We start from the raw sequence: 13,786 nt of genomic DNA on the forward strand, positions 1-13,786 counted from the left end.
CGAGGCCGGGCGTCAGTGCGCAGATGGCCGGTCACGAAAGTCCATCAGCAACCACATTTTCCTTCCCCCGCTTTGTGCCGAATGCCGTTGGTAAATTCTGACATGAAGGAGAGCTGACACTGCTGGGGGGCCGACCAGGGATCCTATGCTATCGGGAGCGCCTGGTTGAGGGTTTTGTGGTTGATGAAGACGGTAAATGTCTTCACCTCCAAAAAATAGTGGAAATTCCGCACCGCCAGATACATGCTGAGTAACACGCAGTCAAAGGCACTATACTTGTGTTTTGGTGGGCGGAGCAGGCGGCTGAAAAATGCCAGCGGCTTCCAATGTCACCTGCTGCTCCAGGATGGCACCGACGGCTGTGGCAGAGGCATCGACATCGACAGAGAGTGCCATATGCAGGTCGGTGAGCGGATGGGCGAGAACGGTGGCCTTCGCGAGGGCATCCTTGGTGGCCTCAAATGCGTTGCAGGCTTCTGGGTTCCAAGCAAGCGTTTTGTGCTTGGCTGTGATGAGGGCGAATAGCGGCTGCAAGATGCGCGCAACTCCCGGGATGAAGCAGTTGTAAAAGTTGACCATACCCGCGAACTCCTGCAGCCCCTTGAGGCTGTCCGGGTGTGGGAACTCCCTGATAGTGGCAACCTTCGCAATGGCGGGCGTGATGGTATGGCCCAGGAACTGCATTGTCTCTTTCCCGAACTGGCACTTGGCTAGGTTGATGGTAAGGCCGAAGTCGGCCAGCTGGGAGAAAAGGGCGCGTAGGTGGGCCTTGTGTTGCGCCCAGTCCTTTCTGGTGACTAGGATGTTGTCCAAATAAATAAAGGCGAAATTCAAGTCCCTGGCCACAGAGTCCATGAGACGCTGGCAGGTCTGAGTGGCATTCTTGAGCCCAAATGGCATGCGCAGGAATTCGAACAAGCCAAAGGGGGTGATAATGGCCTTCTTGGGTATGTCCTCAGGGTGCACCGGGATCTGGTGATATCCGCGCACCAGGTCAACCTTGGAGAAAACCCTCAAACCGTGCAGGTTGGCCGTAAAGACTTGTATGTGAGGAATGGGGTAACCGTCCGGAACGGTTGCCTCGTTGAGCCGTCGATAGTCTCCGCAGTGATGCCAGCCATCGGAGGCTTTCGGGACCAGGTTGACCGGCGAGGCCCATGGGCTGTCAGACCGCCAAATGATCCCCAGTTCCAACAGGTATGAAAACTTCTCCTTCGCCACCTGGAGCTTGTCAGATGGGAGCCGGCATGCTTTGGTGTGAACCGGTGGGCCCTGGGTGGGAATGTGGTGGAACATCCCTTGACATGGCAAGGGAGTGGAGAACTGTGGCTTGAGGAGTGTTGGGAACTCGACCAGGAACATGGTGATCGTGACAATCTGCGGTTGTTCCGAGCAGGAGGCGTCAAGACGAACAGCCTGGAAGACATGGGCGTCTACCAGGTGCCTACCTCGAATGTCCACCAGAAGCCCGTATGTGAGGAGGAAGTCTCCACCCAGGATGGCTGTCGGGAGGGACGAGACTGTGAACCTCCATGCAAAATTTTGTTGGCCAATCTGGAAGTGGACTGTCTTGTCTCCATACGTCCAGATTTCTGTTGCGTTGGCCGCATGGAGGGGAGGTCCACAATGTCGGTTCCTTGATTCGACGGCTGTGGCCGGGATGACGCTAATCTGGGCTCAAGTGTCAATGAGGAACTGCTGACTGAGTCCCGCAGGTAGAGGAGGCTGTGTCCTTGGCCAGCCGCCGCAGCCATTAACAGTGACTGGCCTGGTCGTTTCCTTGGAACGAGCAGGGCTGACGTCACTTCCGAGCCTTGGCACCCCAGTGCTGGTGGTAGAAGCAGAGGCCTGGAGTGGATGCTGTGGCCTTGGTTATGCTCTTGGGGGCTGTGTTCCCCTCTTTCTGGTTAATGTAATTTAACCCTGACTTTCACAAGGTTTCAACCTCTGTATTACAGGAGTTTTGACTTCTGTACTCTCCAAACTGACCTCTTCCAAAGACTAAACTCAAAATGTCTGAATTTGGTAATATATTTCTCCAAATTATGTGACTGTTACATTATCACCAAGTTGAGTTCCAATTCTTGGAAAACACATGGCCATCAGTTTTATTTCTACCAAAATTCTGTTCCTTTTTCAAATCTATTTCATATCCATAACAATCTCTGACCTCATCTCTGTTCAAGTGGCTTAAGCGGCTTTGATTAAAACCAGATGGCTTCCTTCAGTAGTTCTTGAATAATTAATTAGCTCTGTCTGTCCAAGACACAATGACCCTGAGAATGAATTCTTCTCAGAAAGCAATGGTTCTCTGTAAATATGCTGTGACCTGTGTGTGAGACCCTGTACCAATTCACAGCTAACTTACTAATAATAAAGATAAAGTATATAATTTACTTTAAGATATTTTTATAAAAGAAATATAGTTTAAGATTCAATTAACAGTTAATACACATCCGTTACAGTGCTGAAGGGAAAATCTTGCTTGACAAACTTATTTGAAGAAGTGATAAGCATGCCACATAAAGGAGATGCAGTTGATATTGTGTACTTGGATTTTCAGAAGGCCTTTGACAAGGTTCCACACATGAAGCTACTTCATAAGGAATAAGAAGAAACTTACTAGCACAGTTAGAGCATTGGCTGATTGGTAGGAAGCAGGGAGTCAGAATACAGGGATCATATTCTGATTGGTTGCCAGTTGCTAGTAATATTCCAAAGTTGTCAGTGTTAGGGCTTCTTTTTGTGTTGTAATTATGGAATGAATGGCTTTGTGCCCAAGTTTGGAGATGATTCAAAGGTAGGTAGAGGAGCAGATGGCGTTGAAGAAACAGGGAGGACTTGAACAGATAAGGAGAATGGGCAGAGAAGTGGAAAATGAAGTACAATGTCAGAAAGTGCTAGAAGAAATAAATAGGGAGATTATTTTCTAAAAGGAGAGAAAATAGAAAATTCCTACATGCAAAGGGACCTGGGAGTTATTGTGCAGGATTGTCTGAAGATAAACTTGCAGGTTTAGTTGACAGTGATGAAGGGAAATGCATTGGTGGCATTCAGTTCAAGAGGAATAGAATATAAGAGCAAGAATGTGATTTTGAGGCTTTCTAGTTCACTGCTGAGACCTCACTTGGATTATTGTGAGCAGTTTTGGGCTCCTCATTTAAATGATGAGCTGTCTTTGGGATTCAGAGGAGATTCACAAGGATGATTCCAGGTATGAAAGGGTTATCATACGAGGAATGTTTGATGGTTCTTGGCCTGTAATCATTGGAATTTAAAAGAATGAGAGGGATCTCAGGGAAACATGTTGAAAGGCATGTTCAAAGTAGATGTAGAAAGGTTGATTTCCATGTCTAGGACAAGAAGACATATTTCAGGATTGAAGGGATTAGAAAGGTGAGGTGGAGGAATTTCTTTAGCAAGAGGGTGGTGAATCAGGAATATGTTCCCACAGATGGTTGTGGAGGCCAAGTCATTGGATGTATTTAAGGGAGACAGTGATAGTTTCTTAATTAGAGAGGGCATCAAAGGTTAATGGGAGCAGGGTTGAGGTGGGCTGAGTGGGGAAAACAGATCAGCCATGATTGAATGGTGGGGAAGATTCAAAGTTCGAAATGGCCTATTTCTGCTCCTATGTCTTGTGGTCTATTCCATCCTGCACTAGGTAGCGTTAACCTCTTCTATCACAGTAGCAAGTACACTACTGATATAATTAGTATTTGTTCTGTGGTGGTTGGCTTAAGTAGCTGTTTTTGTAAGCCTTTTTATTTAATATTTATGCTCTTTGCTTTCTCAATGTGAGTATAATTTCTCAAATTTCACTTATTTGTTTTAAATATAGGACAAGATGGAACTTTGCAGTCATTTTCCACTATTCATGAAAGTTTTAATAAGAGTTTGGGTCATGGTGAGTATACTTGCAAAGTCAAATGAATACATTTTGGGTGTTTGTCATCTGAATCATTAAAACACAATGTTAAATTTAAAACTTTTGTAATTTCAATAAAGCAATGTTTTCCTTTACTAAACAATTCACATGTTTCGAAAGCAAATTTTACATTTTTTAAAAAATGTGAATAATGTGAAGAGCTACTATTAAATTCTCCCTCTCCATGCTTGAATTGTTAGCAGGGCCCTCTGCTCGGGAGGTGTCCCAAGGAGACTTCATCCACAGGAAAACACGGGAGGGGAATAAACCCAAGTGTCGTGAACTGATTGATACTAAAGGGAAGTTCAAGATACAATCCGTTGACTTTTTATTTTAAAAAGGGAATGCTCAGGAACGAACATTTGTCATCATTAAAAGAGATGAGGGCTAAAGTTCAAAGTGGTATGGAGAGGTCTCAGTTGGATTGATTTGCATAATTGAGAGGCTTGAGTTATGAAACTGCTCAGGTCTTCTCAGCTGTTTTAATATAAGCCATGAGAGCCACAAAAGATGGGAGCCAAATTAGGCCATAAAGTCTGCTCTGCCATTCATGGCTGATGTATTCTTCCGTTTGAAACCCATTTTCCAGCCTTCTCCCTATAACCTTTGATGTGCTTACTAATCAAGAAACTATCCACCTTCACTTTCAATTCATCCTACGACTTGACCTCTACAGCAGTCTGACAACAAATTCTACCCTCTGGCTGAAAAAAATTTATCCATATCTCTGATCCCTTTATTCTGAGGCTGTACCCTCTGGCCTTCTAAAAACATCCTCTCCACATCCACTCTATCCAGCCCTTTTAATTATTAGTATGTTTCAATGAGATTCTTTCCCCCCCCCCCCTTCTAAACTCCAGTGAGTAGAGGACCAGACAGCAAATGCACCTCTTGTGTTAACCCTCTCATCACTTTTGTAAACCTCTGGACCCTCTCCAACATCAACACATTTTTCCTTGGCTATTCCCAAATCTGCTCACAATTCTCTAAATATGGTCTGACTATAACCTTATAGAGCCTCAGCATTACATCCTTCCTTTTATATTCAGTCGTCTTGAAATTAATGCTGACATTACATTTGCTTTCCTTACTACTTATTCAACTTGCAAGTTCTCTTTTGGGTTATCCTTCAGTAAGACTCCAAAGTCACTTTGGTTCTCTGCTTTCTGGATTTTCTCCCCGTTTAGAAAATAGTCAATGCCTTTATTCCTTCCATACACTGTATTGCATGTGCCACTTTTTTGCCCAACTTGTCCTGGTCCTGCTGCAGACTCCCTGCTTCCACAACACTATCTGCCCCTTCACCAATCTTCATATCATCTGCAAATGGCCACAAAGCCATCAAATCATTTGCATTCAATGTGAGAAGTCGAGGACCCAACGTTGACCCCTGTTGGCCAAGTTTGTCCCATTTGCTTGTGTTTGGCCCATCTCCCTGTAAACCTTTCTTATTCATGTACCTGTCAAATGTACTTTAAAACTTTATTCTGCCGCTTCCTCTGACAGGTTGTTCCACATACCCTTCCTTTTTGACTTCCTAAGAATCATTGCCTCAAATCTGTTGTAATTAAATTCTATCTGCTAGCTTCCTATCTGGTATCTATTCTGCTATACTTGGAAAACCTTTTTCACTATCCACAGCAAAACTAACTTTAATTTCCTGTGCATATTTACTAATCATGCCTCCTACATTAACAACCAAGCTGTTAATATTGTATCTCAAGCAGTAAGGGTCCAAGGACTATTCCCTGACCACAATCCCAAACTTGCCAAGTTCAAGCTTTGCAATTTAGAAGGAAATACTTAGGACAGATTTTGTGTCTAGTTTCTTGGCAGGAGCAGAGGCGTTATGAGATGGATTGGTCATGGCTGATTTTTGGGTGAACTTTTTTCTGCTTATCTCTTCACTCTCTTCATTGATAAGCGTTAGGCCTTTGTCATTTTGAAACAGGACATCTCCAATCAGGAGATTGATGCTTTGTAGAGTTAATTTTTGTAAGTGCTGGAAATTCTGGCAGATGTGTTGGATGTGGAGGCACCAACAGCTAGCAGAAAAATTTTGGCTTTCTTTTTTCACTTCTTCCTACTAAAGTGATTAATTTCATATTTCAAGTGTGAGATAACTACTTACGCCTATTCAGTCTATATCCCTTTCTCGTATTCTGCATTCCCACTGAACTTTTTGTTGATAGTAAACTTGAATGTACCATTCTCAGGCTTTTCCACAAAGTCATTAATATTGATTGTAAGTTACTGATTTATGTAACACACCATTAATAATAGCCAACCGGCTTGAAAACAACTCTTATTGGTGTCCTCTGCATTTGTTGTTTAACAAAATCTTAGGATGGTATGCAAGAATTAAGAAAATAAGAAGCAGGAGTAGGCTTGAGTTTTTTTTTTGTCCTCTCAAGCCTGACAGGCCATTCATCAAGAATTTGTCTGATCTTGAGCTCAATGCCACTTTTCTGACAGATATCTTGTACTTGCATCCCTCCATTTGCAATCTCCTAAAATATATTAATTTTATTTTGAACAAAAAATATCTGAATTTCTTCAGCCCTCCTGAGAAGAGCATTCCAATGATTTTCTCAAGATCTTTGTGAAGAAATTTCTCCTCACTTCAGTCCTGAATGGACTTTCCCTTGTTTTGAAACTAGAGGATTTTGGCTCTTCTATCAAGGGAAACATCCTCCATTTTTATCTAACCTGCAAACCTTTGATTTTTATAATTCAGTGAAATCGCCTCTTCTAAATTACAGAGAATGCAGGACTATTACCCTCAAATTTTCCTCCTACTTCAAGCCAATCAACACTGGAGCCAATCTCGTGAATTTTCACTTGCTAAGTATATCCTTTGGGTAAGGAGACAAAAAGTGTTCACAATAAGATGTGTTTTCAACAAAGCCTTTGTGTCGTTGCAGTCAGACAATTTTAGTTTTGCAACACACCAATGAACCAGAGAAACTCAGCAACTCAAGCAGCATCAAATCAACTTCAGCATCTGCAGACTTGTTTACCACCTTTTTCACTTTGGTTCTCAAGACCAATTTGTCTTCCTAATTGCTTTCTTGCAGCAGAGTTGATTAACACAGAAACAAGCCCTTCGACCTGACTTGTGTGTGCCAGTCTTCAAGTGTACATTTACGAGTCCTTGTTCCATTGACTTTTATGATGTGGAAGTGTCTGCCTCCTCCACCTCTCTGAGCAGCAGGTTTCAAATTCTATCTGCTTGGGTGAAAGTTTCCTTCCTTTGATCCCCTTTTGAACCTCTAGCTTTAGAAGCAGTATTGCACCCAACTCCATAAAATAGAAACTTTTGTGGGCACTTTCTTAAATGCCCTTTGAAAATCTAGATATGTTATGCCCATCACTTTTCGCCCTGGCTTGTTATGTTCTCTAAAAGTTTTCTGGTCTGTCTGTTGAGTTTTCTTCCATGAAACAACATTTTGGAAGGGCCAGGTTTCCCTTTCCTTTAAAATAAATTCCAAGATATTTTGCTGAATGTTCAAGGTTACACCTTGTATAGGAAAGATAGGCAGGTAGGTAGAGGGGGTGGTATGGCTCTGATGGTAAACAATGCTATTAAAGAAGAGACATAGGGACAGAAATTGTGAAATCTTTATGGGTTGAAATAAGAGATGGTAAGGGTAAAAAGACCTTACTCGCTGTAATATGCAAGCCCCCAAACACCAGCCGGGATGTGGACTAACTATAATATACAGGCCCCAATCACCAGTCGGGACGTGGACTGCGAGATGCAGCTAAAATTAGAAAAAGCAGGTCCGAAGGAGAAGGTCAAGATAATTATGGGAGATTTTAATATGAAAGGGTATTGGGAAGGTCAGGAAGGTACAGGATCTCAGGAGAAAGTTTCTAGAATGCATAAAGGATGGCTTTTTGGAACAGCTGGTCGATCAGCCCACCAGAGGATTGGTGGTTTTGGATGAGGTGATGTGTAATGAACCCGAGGTAATTAGGGATTTAAAGGTTGTGGAGCCCTAAGGAAGTAGTGATCACAACATGATAGAGCTTAGCTTCCAATTTGAAAGGGAAAAAATGATAGCAGGTGTGTCAATATTTCATTGAAACAAAGTGAATTAAAGTGGTATCAGAGAGGAACTGGTCCAAGTTGACTGGAAAAGTAAGCTAGATGGGGGGACGGCAGAACAGAATTGGTTGATATTCCTACAAGAAATAAAGAAAGCATGGGATAGATATATTTTAAGGAAAAGGAAAATTATGAATGGTAACATGACGCAGATGTGGCTAACAAGAGAGGTTAAAGCTAAAACAAAATCAAAAGGGAGGGCATAGAGTAGCAAACATTACTGGAAATGCAGAGGACTAGGACATTTTTTAAAACAGAGACAAAGAAAGTCTTTAGGAAAGAAAAGATGAATTATGAAAGGAAATTGGCAAATAACATACAAAAGGATACAAAGAGTTCAAATATATAAAAAGTAAAAGAGAGACAAGGGTAGATAGAGGGCCGATTGAAAATGAAGCTGGAGAAATTATAATGGGTAACAAAGATGGCAGAGGAACTAAATGGATATTTTGCGCCAGACTTCACTGTGGAGGACAGTAGCAATATACCTGATATTCATAGGTCTTCAGTGATACAAGCCCAGAGGACCCCAAAACCCAGCAGCAACAGAAATTCACCAAGACAAATGGTTACTTAAACAAAAGTTGCTTTTAATTATCTTTAAACATGAAAACAGTATCAAACTCGACCACTATTGACTTAACTAACACCCTTTTAACTCAAAGCACACATGTATGTAATGTGTTTGTAAGTTAAGAAAAATTCTTTAATTCACAGTCTAATCTCACTTCTCATTCCTCCAAGTTCACTGGTTGCAGGCAATTCTTATACTGTGCATAGAATTTAACATTTATGAATTTCACCAGGCTTTGATGCTTGAAAGATAAATGGTTACCTCTCAGGAAGATTCTTGTCGGTTTTCAGAGAGAGATTTATTGTTCACTGGACACAAACTGATCCCTTCTAATCAGCCACATCAATGTCTTGCCAGAGAAAGTTGCCCCATCAGGGTTTTCCAGATGATAACCTCCTTCTTTCAGGTCACCACAGAGTTCCTTTTTGCTTCCCTTATTTCAAGTGAAATATTAGGTAGCCAGTCCACTCTTGTATGGACCACAAGGGCTTTGAGCAGGATGAACTAGGAACTCACAACCCTGTCTTCAAGATGGGGTTTTTCCACAAGCTTGCCAGCTTGTCCTCTTTTCTCTCTCTCGCTCTCTCTCTCTCACACACACACACACACACACACACACACACACACACACACACACACACACACACACACACACACACAGAAAACAGCCGGTTTTTTCTCTCTCTGCTTGCAAAACCACCTGACCCTCTTAGAACAGCAACCTGTACTCAGACAGCCTGCAGCTCTGAATCTAATCCTCTGAGTTCTTTCATCTGTTGCTTTTCCAAACAACAGTGAAGTCTCTATATGCACTTTCCAAAGGGATTCGGAGCCAGCCTGTCTAGCATGAGCAGAGCTCCAGTATTTTAAATGAGATCTGTTTTGAAGTGTTTGTATGTGACCTACACTAAAACACCTGCCACAATTTATCTCCTTTAAAACCTATCTATATACAATACAAAATACAACATATCTGTCACACTGGGAATAGAATCAAGTACAGTCAGGATTACAAGAGAGATAGTACTTAGTAGTTGTATAGTCTAAAAGTAGATAAGTCTCTGGGACCGCAAGCGGTGCACCCACGGGTTCTGAAGACATTTGAATTGATTTTCCAGAAATCAATAGACTCAGGCATGGTTCCCGAGGATTGGAAGGTTGCAAATGTAGTTCTGCTGTTTAAGAAAGGAGGGAGGCAGAAAAAAGGAAATTATAGGTCTATTAGTCTGAATTCAGTAGTTGGAAAGATATTGGAATTGATCCTGAAGAATGAGGTTATGGAGTACTTCGAGGTGCATGGCATGATCAGTCCAAGCCAGCAGGGTTTCATGAAGGGAAGATCCTGCCTGACCAACCCAATGGAGGTTTTTTTAAAAATTTTTTATTTTTCACACTATAAACCATATTGACCAAGATACATACAGACATTTTTCTTCTTAAATATATGCAGTGTCGTTTTCTCCCCCTTTTCCCCCCTCCCTTCCCTCCCTCCCTCACTCCCTTTCCCATTTATTTAAAGTTCAATCTATAAGATACATTAAACCCGTTAAACAATGTTGTCACTTAATAAAAATAAACAAGAAATTTAACTGAGTCAGTTCTTTTCGTTATTTTCTCATTTTAGCTGGTGGAAGTCCACGGTAGGATTTCTCTATTGTGTTTCATGTATGGCTCCCATATTTGTTCGAATATTGTAATGTTATTTCTTAAATTATATGTTAATTTTTCTAATGGAATACATTTATTCATTTCTATATACCATTGTTGTATTCTCAAGTTGTCTTCTAATTTCCAGGTTGACATAATACATTTTTTTGCTACAGCTAGGGCTATCATAATAAATCTTTTTTGTGCTCCATCCAAATCAAGTCCAAATTCTTTGTTTCTTATATTACTTAGGAGGAAGATCTCTGGGTTTTTGGTATATTGCTTTTTGTGATTTTATTTAATATCTGGTTTAGATCTTCCCAAAATTTTTCCATTTTCTCACATGTCCAAATTGCATGAATTGTTGTTCCTGTTTTCTTTTTACAGCGAAAACATCTGTCTGATACTGTTGGGTCCCATTTATTTAACTTTTGAGGTGTGATGTATAGCCTGTGTATCCAGTTATATTGTATCATGCGTAACCTCGTGTTTATTGTATTTCTCATAGTTCCGGAGCATAGCTTCTCCCATGTTTCATTCTTTATCTTTATGTTTAGATCTTGTTCCCATTTTTGTTTAGGTTTACAGTTTGTTTCCTCATTCTCCTTTTCTTGCAGTTTGATGTACATGTTTGTTACAAATTTTTAAATTATCATTGTGTCTGTAATCACATATTCAAAATTGCTTCCTCTGGTAACCTCAGACTGTTTCCCAATTTGTCCTTCAAGTAGGTTTTCAGTTGGTAGTATGCAAACATTGTATCATGAGTTATATTATATTTATCCTTCATTTGTTCAAAGGATAATAATTTATTTCCCGAAAAATAATTTTCTATTCTTTTGATCCCTTTTCTCTCCCATTCTCTAAAGGAAAGGTTAACTATTGTAAAAGGGATTAGCTGATTTTGCGTCAATATTAGTTTTGGTAGTTGGTAATTTGTTTTATTCCTTTCTACATGAATCTTCTTCCAAATGTTGAGCAGATGATGCAATACCGGTGAATTCCTACGTTGTACCAATTTTTCATCCCATTTATATAGTATATGTTCAGGTATCTTCTCCCCTATTTTATCTAGTTCTAATCTGGTTTTTCCTTTGTTTGATTAAAAATCTGATAGGTATCTTAATTGTGCGACTCTATAATAATTTTTAAAGTTTGGTAGTTGTAAGCCTCCTTGTTTGTACCATTCTGTTAATTTATCTAGTGCTATCCTCGGTTTCCCCCCTTTCCATAAAAATTTCCTTATTATTTAACTCCTTGAAGAATTTCTCTGTTAGGTTAATTGGTAATGATTGAAATAGGTATTGTATCCTTGGGAAAATGTTCATTTTAATACAGTTTATCCTTCCTCTCAGTGTTAGTGGTAAGTCTTTCCAATGCTCTAAGTCGTCTTGTAATTTTTTCATTAATGGATGGTAATTAAGTTTATATAGATGGCCGAGGTTTTTATTTAGTTGTATACCTAGGTATCGCATTGCTTGTGTTTGCCATCTAAATGGCGATTCTTTCTTAAACTTTGAGAAATCCGCATTACTCATTGGCATTGCTTCACTTTTATTTGGGTTGATCTTGTACCCCAAAACTTCTCCATATTCCTTCAATTTCCTATGTAATTCTTTTATTGATATTTCTGGTTCTGTTAAGTATATTATAACATCATCTGCAAATAGACTGATTTTATATTCCTTCTCTTTTATTTTTATCCCTTTTATTTTATTTTCTGCTCTTATCAGTTCTGCTAGTGGTTCTATAGCTAACGTGAACAGTGAGGGAGATAGTGGACATCCCTGCCTTGTTGATCTGCTTAAGTTAAATTGTTTTGATATATATCCATTTACTGTCACTTTCGCCAATGGCCCCTTATATAATGCTTTAATCCAATTAATATATTTCTCTGGTAGGCTGAATTTTTGTAGTACTTTGAATAAATAATTCCATTCTACTCTGTCAAAGGCCTTCTCTGCGTCTAAAGCAACCGCTAGACAACATTTCTAAAACATAAAATATTTCCACTATTCTCATATCTAAAATTTCTTTAACCCCAATAGACCCTCCCCTTTCTGAGTTGCCCTTTGTCCCTTGTCGGGCAACCAGATCTCCCCTCTCCATTTGGATTTGCGAATTCGCTCGCAGGCGTCAACTGATTTCGCAGTGACTGTAATTCTTCCCCACCCAGCCCCCCCAGAAAAGATTTTAGTCTTCATATATAACAAAGGCCACTCTCTTAATTTCCTCCTTACTTCGTTTCTTCCCTTTCTTTCCCTTCTTAGTTCTTACCTATACTCTTATTTATATATATATATATATATATATATATATATATGAGGTTGCCCAGGTCTGTGTAGAACTTGTTCTTTTCTGCTGGTTCCGCCTGGAGGGTTGGAGCATAGACACTGATGAGGGTGATGTGACGCTTGTTTTGAAGTGGGAGTCGCATGGACATGATTCGGTCCGAGAGGCCTGTCGGAAGGTTTTCGAGTTTGGAGGCAATGAAGCTCTTGACCATGAAGCCTACACCAGATAGGCGTCGTTCATCCGAAGGCTTGCCAGACCAGTAGAGTGTGTAGCCCGCGCCGCGTTCTTGGAAGCTGCCTACATCTGCCAGGCGGACTTCACTGAGAGTGGCTATGTCGATGTCAAGTCTGAGGAGTTCATGTGCAATGAGGGCAGACCGACGTTCAGGTCGATGGCTGTCAGTCTTATCTAGCATGGTTCTGATGTTCCAGCATGCTAGCTTGAGTTTGTGAGCATCTTTTGAGGGGGAGGACGTGGAGGGGGAGGACGTGGAGGGGGAGGACGTGGAGGGGGAGGACGTGGAGGGGGAGGACGTGGAGGGGGAGGACGTGGAGGGGGAGGACGTGGAGGGGGAGGACGTGGAGGGGGAGGACGTGGAGGGGGAGGACGTGGAGGGGGAGGACGTGGAGGGGGAGGACGTGGAGGGGGAGGACGTGGAGGGGGAGGACGTGGAGGGGGAGGACGTGGAGGGGGAGGACGTGGAGGGGGAGGACGTGGAGGGGGAGGACGTGGAGGGGGAGGACGTGGAGGGGGAGGACGTGGAGGGGGAGGACGTGGAGGGGGAGGACGTGGAGGGGGAGGACGTGGAGGGGGAGGACGTGGAGGGGGAGGACGTGGAGGGGGAGGACGTGGAGGGGGAGGACGTGGAGGGGGAGGACGTGGAGGGGGAGGACGTGGAGGGGGAGGACGTGGAGGGGGAGGACGTGGACCTGTCCTCGGGCCTGCGCAAAGGAGCTTTTAGGTGGAGTGCAGTGCGCGCAGTACTGGCCCCACCCTTTACACCCATGGTTCGTGTGCCGTGGCCAAGCAAGCTGGGACGTGGCAGCGAGGTCCTTGGGTCGTAGGTTTTATATCGGAGTGGCCTTCTCCTATGCAGGTTTCTTACCCGGGCTGGAGGGGCCTGCCTCCCCTCCTAGGTCGGTCCATACTGCCCGGACCGGGGCCTCCGTCTGCCTCACTCGACCGAGGCCGGGGCCGCCGCCTCCCCCTTGCTCCTGCCCGTATCGGGGCC

The 13,786-nt window shown here is 42.4% G+C and overlaps 1 protein-coding gene across 1 annotated transcript in view; it reads left to right on the top strand.

Moving 5' to 3' along the window:
* Positions 1 to 13,786, top strand: part of wdr36 (WD repeat domain 36) — a 129,752-nt gene that overhangs the window by 43,090 nt on the left and 72,876 nt on the right. The window contains exon 10 of the mRNA XM_069892753.1: positions 3,842 to 3,907. Coding sequence (XP_069748854.1) covers positions 3,842 to 3,907 — 66 coding nt within the window. The remainder of the gene's footprint in view (positions 1 to 3,841; positions 3,908 to 13,786) is intronic.

Source organism: Narcine bancroftii, chromosome 1 (genome assembly GCF_036971445.1).
Source record: "Narcine bancroftii isolate sNarBan1 chromosome 1, sNarBan1.hap1, whole genome shotgun sequence".
NCBI classification, from domain to species: Eukaryota; Metazoa; Chordata; class Chondrichthyes; order Torpediniformes; family Narcinidae; genus Narcine; species Narcine bancroftii.